This window comes from Meleagris gallopavo, chromosome 3, assembly GCF_000146605.3.
Source record: "Meleagris gallopavo isolate NT-WF06-2002-E0010 breed Aviagen turkey brand Nicholas breeding stock chromosome 3, Turkey_5.1, whole genome shotgun sequence".
NCBI lineage: Eukaryota > Metazoa > Chordata > Aves > Galliformes > Phasianidae > Meleagris > Meleagris gallopavo.
The window spans coordinates 11,704,956-11,725,745 of NC_015013.2; the positions used below are offsets into that span (position 1 = coordinate 11,704,956).

Here is a 20,790-nt window from a genome sequence, read left to right on the forward strand (position 1 = left end):
TATATATATATATATATATATATGTATGGTTTATTTTGAGCCCTTCTCAAATGACTTCAGCACTATAGCATTTCATTTATGATGCAACATTTGAAATAGATGGCTCATCTTTTGGAGTTCAATTTCCAAAACCCACTGAAGTGAGTGAATGGGATATTAGCTGTTTTCTGTTCGAAGTCATAGAAAATTAATATTGAACTGATTTATTCTTTTCAAAGCTGATAGAGGAATCTTTTTGGAAGGAATTTAAAAAACAAAACAACAACAACAACAACAAAAACCCCCCAAAAAACAAAGAAAAAACACCACAAGAATAAAAAACACAACCAAAAGCAATCAGAACCCAAAATCTTAGGAAGACCTTATGCGTTGAAAAAAACATTAATAAAGGTACAGAAGAACAATACATTTTATACAACAATCTCTGTAAAATTTGTTGATTTCCAGTTGACTCTCTTGACTGTTTAATAGCTTCCCTGTTAAACATAACCCTACATGTTTCTCCTACAGACAATTAAACTTTGTATTTGCCTTGATATCTGCATGGAAACAGCCAGTGAAGATTAAAAGCTCAGAGTAATTGTCAACTTTGAAAAATCAGCCTTAATGCTCTTTAATGACTAATTACACTGAAAATATGACAAAGTTATCACTTGGAACATGAGGCTGTTCGGTTGCTGACCCCCAGCTCAGTTGGCTTGTGGAAAGGAATGCTTCCTAGGATCTTTGACATATAATTTATATATCCCACTTAGTAATACCTTCTGTGACAGGTTCCAGCAAACTTAACTACACAAGATTTATCATCGTAATTATATTTTTCTAATTTTCTGGATCATACACAAACAATACTGACTTGTAATGCTAGCCAAAAATCAGTGATAGACACAACTTTGACTGAAAAAATAGGAAATGGAGGAAAAAATATTTAGAAATTTAAATTCAATTTTGAAAGATACTTAGCACTGATTTTGATCAAAATGTGAAGACAATCTACTGGGAGTTAGGAAATTTAACACTTTAAGTCAGCTAGTCACTTACATATTCTTCACATAGATCTTAAGTGATGAGGTAAAAAATGAATGCTAGGAAACATTATCATTATTATTTTAAAAGACACTGTTCTCCTGAATGTGAAGACAACAAGTGCTAGTGGTGCAATTATCTTATTTCTGCAAGCTGTATCACAGCATGAGCAGAAAACCTCACATGAAATGAGCACTCAACAGTGATCTCAGCTGACAGATTTCAAAGGGGAATCTTTAGATTTATCCATATTGTATGCTGGAGACCCACTGCCAAACAAGTTTTATTCATCTGACCATGTCTTGTATTTGCTCTGCAATTTAACACACTTGTTGCCTACTTTCCAAGAAATAAAATACAGCCATAGAAATGAAGATGATAAAAATACTTCATTAACACTACATTCTCATGACTAATTTTCATATTCGTTAACTCAGTTTCATACTCCTCCTTTCACTAAGGATCTGCCATAAGGCACTGAGACATCTGCTGGTCTCAGTTTCCCTCTTTCAACAGAAAGTGCATCAAGGCACTTCCACACAGGCCCAGATACCACAGAGCACCTCAACTCTCCCACGCACTGCTAAGAGGCAGCTCCTTATAGTGCTGAAGATCCTGACTGATGTAGACTACAGACTCTAGGAAATATGAATCCCCCATCTATGACACAAAAGCTTAAGACGTAGTGCTAGCATGCTGGAGACTGAAAAAAAGCCAGTATGTGGAACTTGATCACACAGCTCCTGTGCTTTATGGCCGGAACCAGAACAGAGCAAGAACTCCACAGCAGACACACAGTAACAGGGCATCCCAAACAGACTTCACAAACTGTATTATAGATTTGCTTTCAGAACTCAAAAGTAGAGCTTAAGCATCCTTCTAAATTTCTTGGTATTCCCAATACAGAATCAGTTTTGAATCCTATGTCTGTACTTCAAATTTCCTGCAGTAATGAGCTTCTCATCAACCATATTGTAGGAAAAAATTCTACATGACAGACTGCTCAGCAGCTGAGACTGACCCACCCAACAATCTTGCCCTAGAATATTTTTACTAGGTGCTGCTGATAAAAAGAATGCAGTGAAACCAACCTACAAGAGCTATATGTGGGACTTACTTGGTATCTGTTTCAACACATGTGTAAAAAAAATTTCAAAGCAGAGGTCCCCCTTCTTTTGTATGACTTTTTTTTCCCCTGAATGTTTGTCATCTCCTGCTAGTTGCCTCTTGTTTCTGCTGACTTCTCCGGGAAGCATGCTGCTTTAATGAAATTTCCAATGTGGCTTCTGAATATATTTCACAAAACCCAATGATTAATGACCAACTTTGCCTTGCACAGCATTGACACTGCTGTACTGCAAAGGGTCAGCGATAGTATGAAAGCAGCAGCTTGGACTTTCCCTTGGAAAATGCGTTTTGCTATGAAATAATACAGTATTATTAGCACTAGAAGCTTTGTATTTAGATCTTTGGATTTAAGAATGAGAGCATTCACGAAGGCAAATGAAAGAGTACACTAGGGAAGAGCTTGTGTTCTTATGAAAGTTCTAAAGAAACAAAAAGTAACAACCACAAGACTCACTCTAAAGGACGAGGATGGATGGAATGGATGTATGAATGGATGAACGAATGGATTGATGTTCAAATAAAAAGGGAAAGGAACAATCAGTAGGTTGTAACATGCTAATATATTAAATATACTCATAACTATTAACCTGTTTCAATTACCTTTTCTTCCCTTCTACTCACAAAATCCAGACATCACGCAATTAATTAGTTATGAGATCTGTTCAACCTGATGCTTTTAACATGTTAAAAATTTGTATTTTTAAAATCAATAAATGCCTATGGGGGAAAACTGGATTTTATAATAAACAGTAATTTAAGAAAAAACCACAGAGCTGTGAGTGCTTGTTTCACACTGTTACTATTCAGTTTCGACTGCAATGGGATGTAGGTCCAAGTTTTCAAGGAATGCAGCATAAAAAAAGTAAACAACATGAAAATAATGTAGGTAAGAACATTTTAAGTAGCATTTTCTTTTTTACATTCAACTCTTTTATCTGATTGGAAAACAGGAAAAAAGAAAAACTTAAATAATGTGGCTTATAGCTTCAGCAGCAATGCAAAGCCTTATCAGTTATTTCAAGCCAGTAAAACCGTACAAACAAAATACAAAGCTAAAATTTAGATGAGAAAAAAAAAAGATTTGCAGGGGTGACTTGGATCAAGAATTTCCTGCATAACGCACTCATTTAACATCAGGAGAGATCCATAAAGTAGGGAAGCTTCTTGAGAATAATGAGTGCATGAAAGCTGATTTACCTATTTTGCATATTAGCATAAGACTGCTGATAGTTGGTGATACAGGGATCTGCAACATAAGCACAGACCAGTGTACTCTTTACTACACTTTCTGATGCTGTGCTGAATGCAAGACCATTCATAAGACCTCAGCTGGGAGCATGTATCCAGGTACACACCTTCCCCTTCTGCCACCAAAAGGGTTAAGGGTGCCCATGATGTGGGATTAGGTCTCACACTGGTTGTTTGGTGCCTTTAGTTGTAAGCTAAGTTGCAACAGCAGAGAACCTATAAATACTGGTTTCTCATGAAAGGTTTTCAAGAGAGAAAGAATAATAAAGATAGCACAGCAAAGCTTAAAAGATTGTGAAATTGCTGGATAAAGTTTCACAACTGTATTGTGAAGCTGTCATCCCCTGCCCTGCAAGCTACTTACAGAAGCCAGGCCCATTATCCGGGGGAATGTAAGGGATGAACATCCATCTGGACTTTGTCCAAAAGTAGTGTATGGTGTCTGAAACCAAGCCTTCTCATTAGCCCAAACCACGTCACACAGAGGCAATATAGATGCTCCAAGTCCAATGGCTGGGCCATTTACTGCTACAATGATAGGCTTCTTAAACTGAATAAAAGTATTCACAAAATTCCTGAAGAAAAACAAGAACATGCACTCATGTATTAAAAGCAAAATATACCAGCCCTTGAGATCTCAGTAATAATTAATCTCTATAGCAACGTCACTTTCAAAACCAACCTGATAACCTACTGTGGAGGTGACTAGTTTTGCCAATGAGGAGAGAGCAGCGGATGTTGTCTGCCTACACTTCAGTAAGTCTTTCATCACCATCTCCCATAAAACCCTCACTGGGAAGCTGATGAAGTATGGATATGGTGAGGTGGATTGAAAACTGGCTGAATGGTTGGGCCCAAAGGGTGGTGATCAGTGGTTACGAGGTCTAGTTGGAGGCCAGTTACCAGCCCTACATCCCAGGGCTAAGTACTCAGTCCAGTCACACTCAAATTCATTTGTGACCTAGGTGGGTTAGTGCACTCTCAGAAAGCTTATTGACCATTAAAAAGCCTGGCTACAATACTGTTCTGCCATCCAGAGACCTCTACAGACTGGAGAAAAATCTAACGGGAGCCTCACGAAGTTCAACAAAAAGGAGTGCAAAGTCCAGCATGGAAGCAACAGCCCCATGCACTAATTCATTCAGGAGGCCAATGCAAGCAGCCCTGCAGAAAAAAAGACTCAGTCCCAGTGGACACCAAGTTGCACATTTGCCTCACGGCAAAGAAGACTAATGATATTGTGTGCTGCGCTATGAGGAGTGTCATTAGTAGGTTGAGTGAGGTGATCCTTCCCCTCAGCATAAGGAAAAACACATCTAAAATACTGTGTCCAGTTCTGGGCTCCTAAGTACAGGGGAGACAGGGTGTTATCGGACAGTGTTCAGCAATGGGCCACAAAGCTGATTAACAGACTGGAGCATATCTTCTATGAGGAAAGGTTGGGACTGTTCAGCCTGGAGAATAGAAGGCTCAAGGTGGGAATGATCTTATCAGTGTATACAGACAGCTGAAGGGAGGCTGCAAGGAAGACAGAGCTAGGCTCTTTCCAGTGGTTCTCAGTAACAAAACAAGAGGCAATGGGCACAAACTTCAAAGCCCTGTCTAGACGTGGTCCTGGGCACTCTGCTGAGGTGACCAGATGAACCCTGAGGTCCCCTTCCAACCTCAGCCACTCTGTGATCCTGTGGAAGTCTGATATTTCTCCCAGTTCAACAAAGCACGGTTATAGAACAAATGTGCATTTAATGACCCTGATATGGAAGTGTTTGTGTTAAAATCTTGTGCCTCACACAGCCGCTCTCTCTTAGATGATGGGTTGATACTAAGTTACAATTGTGTATTCTCATATTATCGACACAAAAAGACAATCATCCCAGTTCCAATAAAAGTATGCATGCATAAAAGTTGGGGGACAGGGAGAAAGACTCCAAACTCACAAGTAAGATACTGATATTTCTTAGTTAATCACAGAATGGCCAGGGTTGGAAAGGATCTCAAGGATCATGAATCTCCAACCTCCCTGCTGCAGGCAGGGCCACCAACCTCCACATTTAATACTAGACCAGGCTGCCCAGGGCCCCATCCAATCTGGTCTTGAACACCTCCAGGGACAGGGCATCCATAACCTCTCTGGGCAGCCTGTTCCAGCACATCACCACTCTCTCTGTGAAGAACTTCCCAACCTAAATCTTTCCTCCTTCAACATAAAAACATTTCCCCTTGTCCTGCTGTTATTTACCCTTTCAAAGAATTGATTCCCCTCCTGTTTATAGGCTCCATTTAGGTACTGAAAGGCTGCAATGACGTCACCTCACAGCTTCTCTTCTCCAGGCTGAACAAGCCCAGCTCCCTCAAATAGTTAATACGTCTGATACATAAGGATAACGTTGCTCATATTTAGTGCAGGTACATGATTATTAAATTCAGAGGTGAACATATAGAAATCAGCACTTGTGAAACAATCTTTTGATCTGAATGACAGGTGTCTTTTCAATTCAGTCTTAGATACTGTATGGGGAGATTTCCATAAACTTAAGAGTAAAGCCACACCCTCACTTCCCCCTCCTCCCCCTCCTTTTTTTTAAGTTTAGACATATACAGCACGGTAGCAACAGAACATAGGTCTCTGAAGGAGTATAGTCATTCTGGAAGTATGCAGGAGGTACTGCAAGATCTTGGGCCATAGAAAACAGAGCTTCCCTGTATTTGGGGATGCAAGATCCATACATTTTTCCATAAACATTCTTCTAGTTTATGGTTGTGTATGTGTGTATAAGTTACCATTACTGTTATTTTTTTCTTCCTTTTCTGTCTAAGTAAATAGTTTTTAATCTCAACCCACAATTTTTACCCTTTTTCCTCTGCCTATTTTCTCCCCATCCCGCTGAGATGTGGGGGAATGAGCAAAAGGCAGTGTGGCGTTCATCTGCTTCCTGGGTTCAACCACAACGGGTAACTAGTATTTACTTATTCACTACTAGTTCACTCCTAAAATATCCATAATTCTACTGCTCTGTATCAACTATACTGTTAACCATTCAGTCACAATCAACACAATCATCTTGTGTTTCTGTATGTTCAGTTACCTTTCCTGAAAGTGTATGGCTGTTGAAGTCTTTTAAAATTGGCTTCAACTGGATAAATATTATCATAATACCAATTTCCATAGTTAAATTTTAATATTATAAATAGTGATGCATGAAATAACAACCCAGATAGACATGGACAGGGATTATAAAGAAGTGCTGCATGCTTATCACATAACAGGTGAATGTCTGAGGTACTGTTGAATTAGAGGCTTTTGAAATAGAAAAGATAAAGCAAGTCAGACTAGATAATGAAAAATACCCGCTCAGATGACTGAAGATATGTTTACATACCTAATAGCTTCTGCCATCTTAGTGCTTTCCTTTTTTCTATCATCTGTTAAACGTCGTATAAAATAAATAAAATCAAGACCACAGCAGAAAATGCTACCAACTGCACTGAACAGCACGAGTTTGCTGTCATCTGCAGCTGCTGTGTTCAGTGCACTTTGGACTTCCTTCATTACCTGGGAAAAAAAAAAAAATTCATTAAAGTACTTTTATTATAACATTAGAAAGTAGCATGCTGTTCTTTCCCCTTTGTCATGAAGGATTTCAGTCTTTGAGATCCTCATTTTTCCTTAGGATCCAATCATCATATTAGAAAAGTTACTATTTATAAAGTTTTTTTGTTGCTGTTCAAATATAAGAAAGTTTAAAAAACAAACAGCAAAACAACCCAAAGCCCCACCAGTGTTAGCTTTGTGTTTCTAAACATAATCAGAGATAATGAAATCATTAAGAAAAAATTTATTAGATGTTATCTTTAACTATAGAATTAATTCAGCATTTCTGTAATTTGGACAGCAGATGGCACATGCAACCAGTTCAGAGGAAAAGAACCTTGACTCAGACTAAAGTTTGTTTTGAGTTGCACTTCACTGATTTCCACATCTATTAGAGAATATAGTACATCAAAACTACTATGTTCATCAAACATCATCAAAACATCTATGTTCAGATAACATAAGTTAACACCCTCAACTGAATCAAGCTACAAGTCAATAGGATGTATAATAACTTGCAAGAAAAACCCAAATCTCATTTAGTGTGTTTGTGCCTGAATAAGAGGTACAAATAAGGCAGAGAGTTCTAATTCCTTCTGCACCCTTGCCACCTCTTTTTCCCCCTCCCAAATCAAGATTGTTCTAACCTCTGGATTTAGTGAATTATTTTCAGATGATTTTGTTGATAGCAAGATGTGCGTGAATCCATCTTGTTTCCTGACAACAATGTCTCTGTACCGGTATGCACTCTCCGTTTGTCTCACACTGAACCGCAGTCTTTTATCAAAAGGTTGATCTCTCCTGTCGTCAATAAACCTCCGCTTGCTGGCTGTCACTCCTGTCACAGAAGTCTGTATGTTGGTTGTACCATTGGCTGCTAATGCTTCCATAAAGGTAGATGTACCTGGAAAATAGTTTAAAGAGTAACGTTCTATTAATTACATTTTATTAGTTCAACAGTTTCATAATCCCTACAGTATGAAAACACACTAGGCGTATCATTGTGAACATAAAATAAACATTAAACTTCTTCTCATGGAAGTTGGATAAATGTTACAGAAATATACGCTGTACACAGTGCAATAATGCAAATGAATTTTACACTTGTGAGAAAAAGAGCAAAGCAAACCAATGATATTTGTTCTTAGAGAGGAGGGAAAGGTTTATTTGTCCCTAATGCCAATGCACTTCAGTAGGTTTATGAAGTATAATAAGTAAATAAATTCAGGAGAGATATGAATGCTCTGCTTTTTCCTTTTTCAACATCTTTAAGAGGTCTGACAGCATCAAGATTGCAAAGAGAAAGCAGATGCCTTTCAATTTCAGACAACATGAGAAGTTAATAAATGGAAGAAAAATGACACTTACAGCAAGTCAAATAAACACCTTGATTGACAAGATCATACAAACCATAATAGTCCTTAAAGGAAAATAGAAATGTAGAAATACAGGCTATATTGCTTTGGGAGAGAAACAAGACGCACGCAGTGATGGATATTTTAATGGATTCATAGACAATGAGATATTTCTCAAGTCTAAACAATTTTGCTATTAAAACTGGCAAACAGAGTATTATGTCTTTTTGGTCTTGTTCCCAGTAATTTAAATAGACAGTATTTGAAGGAATGCAAGTAAACAGGCCATTCATCATAGCACAGAAGGGATAGGTTTTTCTGTACTCCACATTAGGATGCATAATACCAAATAATTAGCATTCATAAGACAAAATAAGAACATCTTGGGTTTATTATATCCATCTATATGTTAAAATTTCAATGTAAAATTAGTCAGATTAATGTGATGGAATGTGCAAGGTGAAAGGGAACAGAGGGTTAAGCTGTTGGAAAAATGCTGCAGGCTGTGACACAGGAGGTTTGAAAGCTGTTTGCTGAAAACTGAGATCTAAGTCTGTATTAAAATCTACCGGATAGCCTCAGTCCTTATCTCACTGATAGTCCAGGACATCATGAATATGTTGCCTTTAAAAAGCAGAGTTTAAACATCTAAATAGGCAATTAAGCATCACTGGTGGATCTTGTTTCGTTCTTCATAAACTTGCTAAAGAAGCCATATTTTTCAAGTTTGGATTATACATGAAGCTGTTATTATTTATTTTACAAAATACTTGAAACAATTGTTGGTCCAATGACAGTATTATATGGACTCACCTAAATAATTTAAATTTCCACATTTCAACTTTATTTAAATGTTGCTTAATTTGACCCATATGAAGTCATATATCAAAACTAATGAAAGTATATTTGGGACATTAAACATTTTCTTCTATTGTATCCATCTAGTAGGTATATCACCTATTCCACCCACCAATCCATCCCCACCATGCCCTCAGTGCCATGTCTACACGATTCTTGAATACCTCCAGGGATGGTAACTTCACCACCCTCCTGAGCAGCCTATGCCACCGCCTCACTGTTCTTTCTGAGAAGAATCTTTCTTGTTGCAATGTTTTAATGTGTTTTAATTCCCTTACCATATAGCTTTTTCTCGAGAAGATAAAGACAATTCAAGATTTTAACTGTTTGAAGTGAAAAGGTTTACAGAGATGAGTTCAGCTTGTAAACATCCTCAGAGAGAATAGATGTCAATAAAATGAAAAGGAAAATAAATATTTTATGTTGTCACAGAAGATTCATGCTTATTCTCAAGTTTTTCACATCTCATCAAATTCCCTTTTTTCACTTCAGCAGAATAAAAATTTGATGCAGACCAAATGTGAAATTGATGAGTGATGCTTTAGATATTTTTCCCTTTCCAACCGTACTATATGGATTACGTTCCTTTAAAAATGATTCCCTTCAAAGGAGATGTGCAGAAACAATACTGTTACCCCATGTTTCTTTGGGAAAATGTGCAGAAACAATACTGCTACCCCACGTTTCTTTAGGAAAAGAGGATGAAATTGCATCACTGTCTTTTGTTTTTCCATAGGAAATATGAATTAAAGCAAACATGATTTCTAAACCTCGATATATTGATTTTATTGCCTTTTGTGATGGCAAGGACAGAAAAGGTAGAGAACTGGGATAGTGCAATGGACAAGACTGAATTAAAAAAACCCACAACCCACCAACAAAAATCCTTAAGTCAGTAAACTTGCATAAGAGGTTTGAGTAGATCTTTGTTCACAACTTATACTGCTAAGGATGTACTCAAGCAGCAGAAAATTTGGCAAGAGAGACCAAGATATAAACACCACACACTTTTCATGCTTTTTGAATGGGCAAGAGATGTTTCAGGTTTTTCTGTAAATTTTGTCCACACTTGTCAATAGTTAGTTCCAAACCACAAACAAGGGACAGCTGCTGTTCAGTGGAAAAAGGGATATTTAGCTTGTGCTGAAGTGCTGTTTCTAAAGCCGATGGGCTTTCGGTGTCCATGCAATTGTCTTAAGTGTGTTTACAAGACATGAAGGAGATTTTTTTCCACTGACAGAGTTAACAGAAGTTCAATTAGCATTTGTTACTAGCACTGCATGTCTGGTGTTCGACACCTTGAAGCGTAGGGGACAGTTTCTTTGACATTCAGTCCTCAAAAGCAAAGAAACAGCCCAGAGATGTAAAGCAGAGCTTTGTGATTGACATCAACAGGTAAAGGTTACATCAGTGAATGCAGAGCTACGTTTAAAAAATAAACAGATCATAGTTGCAGTTGGAAAGTTCTTTTTTTTTGGTCAACTAAGTTAATTAACATTAATATAACCATCTTAAAGGTGAAGACATAATACTACTGCTTAAAGCCTCACCATATGGACAAAAATGATATTAATAGGAACACCTCATTTTGCTGCTTCTAATCAAAACCTGATAACAGTCACCATTTTCATGCAGCTGCTCTTAGAAGAAAAATAAAAACAATGGGCAGTAGATAGGAAAGGAACTGGTCTCTTTCAAAAAGGAAGGCAGACTCAAAATGTGAGAGTTGAAAAAAGGGTAGAATAGCAAAGGTAACATCCTCATCCCTCCTAGAGAAGACAAGGATAGCACAAAAAAGCCATCTCTCCAAAGAATGAAGGGGATAACAATCAAAATATCTGATGCCAGGAATCTCCTAGATAAACACAATGAGTTCAAAACAAGTCACACAGAGCTATTAGTTAAAATCCTAGGCTCCACTCTAAATTAGATTTGCTTTACTGCTAGTCCCCCAAATTCTTAAGTTTAGTTTAGCATGCATAGCCCCACAAGGTGCTGCGTCAAATCCCTCAGGAATGAGTATAAGAAGATGGAAGATGTGATTTCAGTATTTTCTCAACACAACCCACAAGAAATTTATGGATTCCTAGAATTTGCAAGTCCATTACCAGAGCATGCACTCAAAACCAAGTATTCAAATCTTCATCCACCATGAAACTGCCCAGCTTACTGCTGAGACCACGATGTTTTGGTCTTCCAAATATTTTTTTTTCCCCAGTAAATTTTGCAACATCCATCTACAGAGAAGGACATGGGTGTCCTGGTGAACAACAGGTTGGTCATGAGATATGAAATGGCAGTGTGCTCTTCTGGCCAAGGTGGCCAACAGTATCAAAAAAAAAAAAAGCTAGCAAGTCTAGGGTGGTGAAACTTCCCCTCTTCTCTGTCCTGGTGAAATCACACGTGGAGTACTGTGTCCAGTTCTGGGCTTGCTGGTTCAAGGGAGACAGATCTCCTAGAGAGAGTCCAGTGGAGGGCAACAAAGATGATGAGTGGCATGGAGCCTTTCCCAGGAAAGGCTGAGAGACTTCAGACTATTCAGCCTGGAGAAGGCTAAGAGAGGATCTCATTACTGTTTATAAATATCTGAAGTGTAGGAGTCAAGCAGATGGGGGTGGAACCATTTCTGTGACATACAGCAATAGAACAAGGGACGGCAGGCAGAAACGGGAACACAGGAAGTTCCATCTGAACATGAGAAAGAACTTCTTTACTTTGAGGATGATGGAGCACTGATACAGGCTGTCCAGAGAGGGTGTAGAGGCTCCTTCTCTGAAGAGATTCAAGACCTGTCTGGACACCCTCCTGTGCAACCTGCTGTAAGAACCTGCTTTAGCACGAAATTGAACTAGATGATTTCCAGAGGTCTCTTCCAACTGCTACAACCCTGTGATTTTTCATTTCCTTCATCCCTTTCAGTACAACCTTTCTCCAAACAGATCAGTCCCAATCCAACTGCCCTTCCTTCTTCCAGAAGACATTCCATATATGTCATTCTTCTATGTGCTTTTCTCTTCTGCTAAATTTTGGAACAGGATTCAAAATGGCACATAATATTCAAGATGGGGACTTATAGCATTTCCAAGACTCTTTTCTCCTCTTCTCCTTTGCTAAAGCTATTCGTGACTTTTTAAAAAAATTATAATTAGCTCTGAGTAGATGTTTTTAGAAAACTGCCTAAAAAGAAATCCACTGACCCCCCTGAAGAAAAAAATCTAGTCCAGAACCAATCATTATCTGGGTACAGTTTTATGTTTTGCTACAGGCAGTGTTGTACAGAATTATGTTTTGTCCCCTCCTCGTTACTCAGCACACATCTCCACTGCAACTAATCTCAGTTTAATCAGGCAATTGCTCAGTATTTTAAGTCGTGTCTACTGTGGTCATAGTGAGCTTCAAGGACCTTTTCTATACAGTAACACACCAACCACTTCTTCTCTTAAACTACATAACAAATTTGTACTGTAGAGAATGTACTTTAGGAGGTGGGTTGAACTTGATGACCTCTTGAGGACCCTTCCAACCTCTGCAATTCTGTGATTTTCCAAAATAAAATCCTTTCCATACTTGTGCTGTTTTGGATTCTCTGGGCATACAATCCACGAGGCTTTGTGTCAACTGACCTGTGCAGTTTGCCTCAGCTCCCTTTTTGCATACAGTGATTTCTGGCAAAACATTCATAGGTACTAGCAAGCCACAAATGTAAAAGCTGCACTACACCAAACATTTCACACCATGAGACACCAACCCCAGACAGTGATACTGCAATGCAAACAATATATAACAGTTTCCAGTAATTTTTCCACCTCTGCTTCCACAATTACACAGCAAATATTACTTTAAAAATGCAGTGTATTAGCAGGGACTGTAGAAATTCAAAAAGAGCAAAGAGCTATTCTATATCTATACACATAGACAAACAAATCCGTATACATATTTACAGCATTTATGCTCTGGAATTAAACAAAAGTTCCAGCCTCCTTTTATGTCACTTCAAATATTTGTAAGAAGAAAAGAATATGAAATTTGTTACACCTTTCACCAGCTGTTTTAGACTATGTTTCTGAAGTGTTCAGAAGGCACGTGTCATTTATTAAAGAAAAAAGCATAGAATGGCTTGGGCTGGAAAGACCTTAAAGATGATCCATTTCCAACCTCCCTGCTGTGAGTAAGGTTGCCAACCACTAAATCAGGCTGCCCAGGGCCCCATCCAACTTGGCCTCGAATGACTCAAAGGATGAGGCATCTACAACTGATGATACAAAGCTGAAAAGAGTGGCTGACACACCGAAGGACTGTGTTACCATTCTCTGAGATCTGGGCAGGGTGGAGAGCTGGGCAGAGGAACCTGAGGAGATGAAACAAGGACAAGCACAAAGTCTTATACCTGGGGAGGAATAACTATATGCATTAGTACAGATTCAGGGCAGACCTGCTAGAAAGGAGCTCTGCAGAAGATCTGGGTGTCCTAGTGGCCAACAGGTCAGCCACGAGCCATCACTGTAACCTTGTGGCCAAGAAAGTCAGTGGTATCTTGCAGTGCATTAAAAAGAGTATGGCCAGCAGGTTGAGGGAGATAAACCTCCCCTGCTCCTCTACTCTGATGAGGCCTCATCCAGACTACTGTATCCAGTTCTGGACTCCTCAGTTCAAGAAATACAGGAAAATTGTAGAGAGAATCCAGCGGAGGGCTGCAAAGATCATGAAAGGGCCTGGAGCATCTCCCATAGGAGAGATATGTTCAGCCTGGAGAAGAGAAGGCTGAGTGGGGAATCTAATCAATGCATTTAAGATATCTAAAGGATGGGAGTCAAGTAAATGGGGTCAGGCTCTTTTCAGTTGTGCCCAGTGGCAGAACAAGGGACAATGCGTATGAACTGGAACACAGGAAGTTTCATATGAACATGAGAAAAAGCTTCTTTACTTTGAGGATGACAGAGCACTGGAACAGACTACCCAGAGGTTGTGGATTCCTCTTCTCTAGAGATATTCAATATCTACCTGGACACTTTCCTGTGTGACCTGCTATGGGGAATCTATCTTTGCAGGGGGGTTGGACGTGATGTCTCCAAAGGTGCCTTTCAACCCTTTGAATTCTGAGACCTTGAGAAATGCACTGACTTCAAAGAGGATGCACATGCTGATGTACGAACAGAGTATTGTTTCTCAAAGAACAAATAATTTTTTGGATGAGCCTAGAATATTCCAAAAAGAGAAATCTATTACGGCGAGTAGCCTGCTAGAAAGGAGCTCCGTGGAGAAGGACCTAGGCATCCTGGTGGACAATAGTGAGACTACAGTGTACTATGAGACAACAGTGTACTCTTGTGGATGAGAAGGCCAAATGGTATCCTGGGGTTCATTGTAGATATTTTTCTCTGTTTCTTTTATTACTTACAGCATCAAATACATTTACAAGTTTACAATAATATCACTTGGAATGTGACCGTGTTCCTAGTTGCATTTTATTTTAGTAGGTTATAGACTAGGCAATTTTGCTTTTGAATGTCTTTCTTCCTCAGAGAGTAAGCATGCAGATGAATAGAAATTTTTTAATTTCAACCAAAAATACAACTAAAATTCTTCTGCTGAAAGTGGGCAGTCAATAGGAGAAGAGAAAACAGCATTTCTCCATTCTCAAGTTAAAAAGGTTTCTTTAGTCATCTAAGTACAAATAACAAAAAGTTTACATGCTTAAAGATGTAAACAACAAAACACTAGTCCTGACGTTTGTTAGGGCAACACCTGTAAAAACAAGAATAATATTATTAATGTAATCTGGCTGGCGACAAAGCTCTTAAAGTCTGACCAAATTTTACAATCTTTGAGAAGGAGCTATGCATTTTTGTGCATAAGATATTAAGTAAACTTTATTTTTGCTGTGCTACAGCAAGGTGGGGGGAGGAGGGGGAAGGCCCTCCTCTTAACTGCAAAACGCTGTCCAAATACATCTCCATCCTTATTTTATATATGTATATATACACATACATATCAGATGAAATAATCACTCATCAGATGAGTAAATTCTTTTTCTCCTTTATCTTGACAGCTAGACAAATTAGGATTGCTCCCTTCTCCCCTTCCATTACTCTTTCATTCTGCAGTGATTTTTCTTCCATTGAATCTAGTCAGAATACTACTGACAAATAGAAAAGACCACATGACCATTCCCATCATTCTAGCTATTATTTAAGATGGTTGAAAGAATAAAAAGGAAAAAAAAATGCCCAAGTCCTTCTGGTATCACTCCACTCAACAAATCCCAGCCATAAGTCATAGTAGTATGCAGCAGAGTATTTGATGAGGGAAGGAAAGAGTCATTTGTATTTCTACTCCTTACGAATAAATACAAATGAGGAAAAGTCATTTCCAGGTTACCAACTCCTTTTTGAGGCCAATTAGCACTGGGAACATTTTATGAGAAGAGCCTTCTGCTATCTTGTCCTTCAATATTCTCAGAGCTGCAGGTTATGATACCAGAGCATTCATTCAAAATGCTCTCAAATTTGAGAGTTAAGTAAGGACATCTCTCGGGGCTCATCTATAGAGGAAAGCTACCACAAAATAGGCTAAGGTTTAAAACTTGAAGCATACCCAGCTATTTCACAGTAACTCCTGAGGTGAACACATTCTATATTAAGAACACTTCACTGCAATTTAATCCAATTCCCAAAGTGATCTAAAAAAAGGCTCTCTTCATGTGGAATAAGAGTGCCCTAATGTAAGGCTAGCTTAGAATAGATTCTGCCAAGACATCCCAGGCAGTTTCCTGTATAGACATGAATATGTACATGCCCTGTACACGACATCATTCTTGTAAGGACATCAAAACTTCCTAGCACATTTTGCTAACTTAAGGATATTTAAATAGGCAAGTATAGCAACACTACATTGGCTGAATATTTTCATTTGTCTTCTTTTTGAAAACAACATGTCAATAAGTATTCACATTTCATTCTTCTAACATAAATGCAGCTTTTTAATACCAGTTTGCAAAAACTCCATTCACATAAATGTTTGGCTTTCAGATGGAGAAACATACCAGGCAAAGAGGGCCAGAGGACTGTCAGAGGTTTAGCATGCTGATACATATGTATTTGGCTTTACAGAAAAATAACAGCTTTTGAATCAGAGTACCTAGAGTGAGCATCCTAGCTGTGAAGAAGCATGTCTGTTTTTACATATCTCCCTTAAGGAGGTATGTTTATCTTTCCAGTCACTGCCTGAGGTCTGTCATTAATAGCAGATGTCTTGACCTCCTGTGGGCCAGTAACCAACAGGTTCATTAAGGAGTGTCAGTAGTTTACCTGAGGCTGAACTAGCTTGGTGCACAAAGGCCACCTGCCTGTACACAACAGCAAGCCATTGTGCAATATGGCCAGCTAGACCTTACACCTTATGGGTTATCTGCACTAGAAAATGCTGGGTGACAATTTGTTCTGCAGCAGTACACCCTTATCAGAAATTACTGACTTTGGCCGAAATAGCTGTCTGGGAAAGCATAAAGGAGGAAGCTTCATTTGACTCTTGGGGTACATCATAGGAAAAAAATCTTAAGTGTTGCAGGGCTGGATGTTTGGTCTTGAGCCATGTGCTTAAGCAAGACGACTGCTAGCTCCATGAGTACTTCTGCTGCTTGAAGGGCTGCAGAGCAAAAAGCAACAGAGTTGGGCAGAGACACTGGGGAAGAAAATGGAAAGAAAATACAAGTGAAAAGATCAGAGGTCTTGGCAATGCGCAACATAGCTCAAGTGCTCTGATGGATGTAAGGTCATAATTATTAGAGAGCATCAAAGGAGGGCTGTGAAGATGGGAAAGGGCCTGGAGGGCAAAATGTATGAGGAGCAGCTGAGGTCCCTGGGTTTGTTCAGCCCAGAGCAGAGGAGCTGAGGGGAGGCCTGATGGCGGCTGCAGCTCCTCACAGGAGTGGAAGGGCAGCGCTGAGCTCTGCTCTGTGTGACAGCGACAGGGCCCGAGGGAACGGCATGGAGCTGTGTCAGGGGAGGGTAGCTGGGGTTAGGGAAAGGGTCTGCATCAGAGGGTGATGGGCATGCATGCATGCATGGAATGGGCTGCATAGGGCAGTGGGCACAGCCCCAAGTGCCAGAGTTCAAGGAGTGTTTGGGCAGTGCTCTCAGACATACAGTTTGGATTTTGGGTGGTCCTGTGTGGAGACAAGAGCTGGGCTCAGTAATCCTTGTGAGCCCCTTCCAACTCAGGATACTCCATGACTCTGTGAATGAACATGCATTCAGAAATACATGTGCTAAACAGGTTATTTTTTATTCAGAAGTTCTCAGAGAAAAGTAGTCTCCACTGAAGAATCAAGGATTTGAGCCAAGAAGATCTGTTAAAGATCCTGCCTTTAGGCAAAGCACATAACCGTTATTTACACCACATCTAAAGACACAAGCTGTTCCAAAGGCAACCTCTCCTCAAGTTTTTCCAGTATTTAGGGAAATAAGCCCACATTAAGTAAAGGATGATTAAAGGCATCCCATGCAACAGGTGCTGAATATTCCAATGCACTGAATTAAAAAATGATTCAGAACAGCATGCTGTCTTGTGAGTTTTGTCCTTTTGTGTTGTTTGAGAGGAATTAATCCCAAACAGCTTAAGTAAATTATGATGGAAAGGAGAACAGTAAATGCAACCTGTGCTCTCAAACTGAATTTGATTTCTTGTGTTTGTCTTTAGCAATATCAGTGGGTGTGTGAGGACATTTCTGAAGTGGAGAACTCATGGATTCTTTATACTTCCTATACTAAAAGAAAAACAAACTTAAACCTGAAACCAAAAGCAAACAAAAAGGAAGAGGAAGCCATAAAGTCAACAGTGGTAGACTCCTGAGAGCATAAGGCGTGTATCTCATGTATGGATCACATGAGGAAAACTTGGGCAATATCCTCCCTCTCAAGGAGGTAGGCAACTACATAGGGTGCTCCAAAAGTAATGCCTCATACTTCTTTCCAAGGAAACTACTACAGATACAAAGGGCACAGGAACACTATATGATCGAGCAAATTCTCAGCTGCAGAACACTATTTTTCAACAGTCACCAGCATTAGCTGTGCATTTTTGCCAGTGATGAGCAAGAGCCTGCATGCCATGCTCCTAAAAATCTGCACTAGTGGAGGTGATCCACCATCACTGTTACCACTGATGGTCTCCAAAAACATCCAGCAAACACCAATGAATGCCAGTGGGTATCATTTTTCTCTGCGTGGAGGCATTCACTGATACACCTTTGGTTCATACGCACTTCCATATCAGACACCATTTTGTCAGACTGCCCCTCTGCTGCCATCTGTCACACAGCAACAAAACGTAATGGAATACTGGTAGGAAGGTTCAACTTCTACTGCCATACCACCAACATCTGCCTCTGATGTTATGCTGCGGGCCAACATAACATAATAACATAGGAGGCATTACTTTTGGAGCAGCCCTTGTGGTAGAAAACAGGAAGTATTTGTATCATTCAGCCTGCAACTTGACCCCAGAAATAATGGTGTGAATCTCCAGGTTTGGGGATTTGTAGAGGTAGCCAATATCTTGAACACAGCTGTGTGTTTTGGAAAAAGACCCATCATAAGAACATATTTTCATCACATTTAGAAATTGAGAGTATAGTGGTGAATAAGGAAACCAAAAAACATGCCCAGGATAAACCACAGGACAATAACTAAAGCTGAAAGCAGCAAACAGAAAGGGCAGTGCTCTAATCTCAGCCAGAAGCTAGGAAGAATGGAAGACAGTGAGCTGCCCCTATACAGCAAGATACATCAAATGTAAATGGGCAGAGTTTGGGTGTATTCTCTTCATGCTGCTGAGGAAAGAAATCAGCTTGTCTTTCATTGCTGAGGCTTTCATGAATGTAGTGCAGAGCTGCTCAAGTTGTTTCCCTCAAGCTAAAGAGCATGTCTGTATAGAAGCCAGGATTACTACAGTTACAGATGGTCCCAATCCCTAAAAGCTACAGTAAAAATCTTCTTTAATAAATTACTGTTTTTTTCCCCTTTCCAGAAATTATATACATCCAAAAAAGTAGTATCGGTAAAAATATTGATACAAATGCTAGATAGAACAGACAGCTAAGGAAGCAATGGAATATAACGCTACGGTGTTTAACATACCATTTCAGCAGCACCATTACAAAATGATATCAACTAAAAGATAACTAAGACTAATATTAGGAGGTTGAGACGTTGAAGAAACACTCAGGAAATTAGGAAGGTATAAATGTGGCACAGAAAAACTAACAATGTGGTTTAAGGCAAAAAAAAAAAAGGACAAACCAGTTAAGATCCATCTCAGACAGCAGGGCACGGCAACTATTATCCACTGTGCTAAGAGGAAAGGAAGCAAAAACAAGATCAAACTCTGTCATATCAGATCCTTACAACTGAAGTATGCAGCAGCCTCAGAGAGTTTTTTGTAGCTTGTGTAGTAGGCAAAAGGAAAGCAAGGTTTACTTGACTATTTGCAAACAGAGTTAGGAGCACATCTTTACATAGGAGTCATACTGGTGTGATATGGTTAAAAAAAATCTACAAGTTGACTCCTGTATATTATCATTGTACTCAGACTTAAATTTACTCAGAGATGGTACATGGGCGAAGAGCACTGAACATCTTTATATATAGCAGAAGCCTAAAATGCTGAATCTTGCCTTAGGAAACAACCCATTAAGAACATACAGAGAAGCCAAAAATATAGGAGGTGATCACTACAGAAAAGGCAGAAGAATTGCTATTAAGAAAACCAGAGATCGTGTACACAAAAAATGCTGGGACTTGTACATAACTAGCTTCACAGTCAGTAAACTTTTTAATTTGGAAATCATTTAGAATATATCATAGATGAGATGAAGTGACAGAGCAATTACACAAGTGGTTGTTTCCTGAAATCTGACAGGGACACACCTGTTCAAAGCAGATGCCAACCTCTACAGAGAACAAAATAAATAAAATAGAAACACGATGGTATTGTCAAATAGAATTGAAACTTAACTTCTACCAAGATGAAAGCTGTGCAATTTTAGATAAATGTGTTATGTAAAAAAATATTGAGTTAAATACTTTTTTAGACAAACATTGAGACACATCACTCATAAGGAGAGGATGTAGAAATTGAACTGAACTTATATAGCAATTGTGTTATTTTCTTCAGGAGTGAGATGAAGCTTCAATTAACTTCACATGGTTAAACAGGTCAATAGGAACTGAGGGTAAAAATAGAATATGCTATACTTACAAGAAAATAGGAAGTAAAGAACACTGGGAAGAATACAGGGAGATGCTAAAACAGATAAAGAACGGTATTAGAAATGCAAAGTAAAACTCTAAAGTTCTCATAGTTACAGATGCTAAACACAAATTATTTTTAAATGATAAAAGGAGAATTAGACCAAAAATAAGAAAGTGAGATGTATTGTGAGTTACGAAGTCAATTAAAATATTAGTGGGGAAACCAGCATGCCGTAAGAAAACAGAAAGGACTTACAATGACTGTACTGTACATACAACAGGTTACAAACTAAAAGGCTTGAACATGGTGAGACAGCTTACTGCAAAAATTAAA

At 38.9% G+C, this 20,790-nt stretch overlaps 1 protein-coding gene across 1 annotated transcript in view; it reads right to left on the bottom strand.

Moving 5' to 3' along the window:
- Positions 1-20,790, bottom strand: part of CDYL (chromodomain Y like) — a 104,823-nt gene that overhangs the window by 2,642 nt on the left and 81,391 nt on the right. The window contains exons 3-5 of the mRNA XM_031552689.1: positions 7,642-7,898; positions 6,783-6,955; positions 3,746-3,977 (exon numbers count right to left, since the gene is read on the bottom strand). Coding sequence (XP_031408549.1) covers positions 3,746-3,977; positions 6,783-6,955; positions 7,642-7,898 — 662 coding nt within the window. The remainder of the gene's footprint in view (positions 1-3,745; positions 3,978-6,782; positions 6,956-7,641; positions 7,899-20,790) is intronic.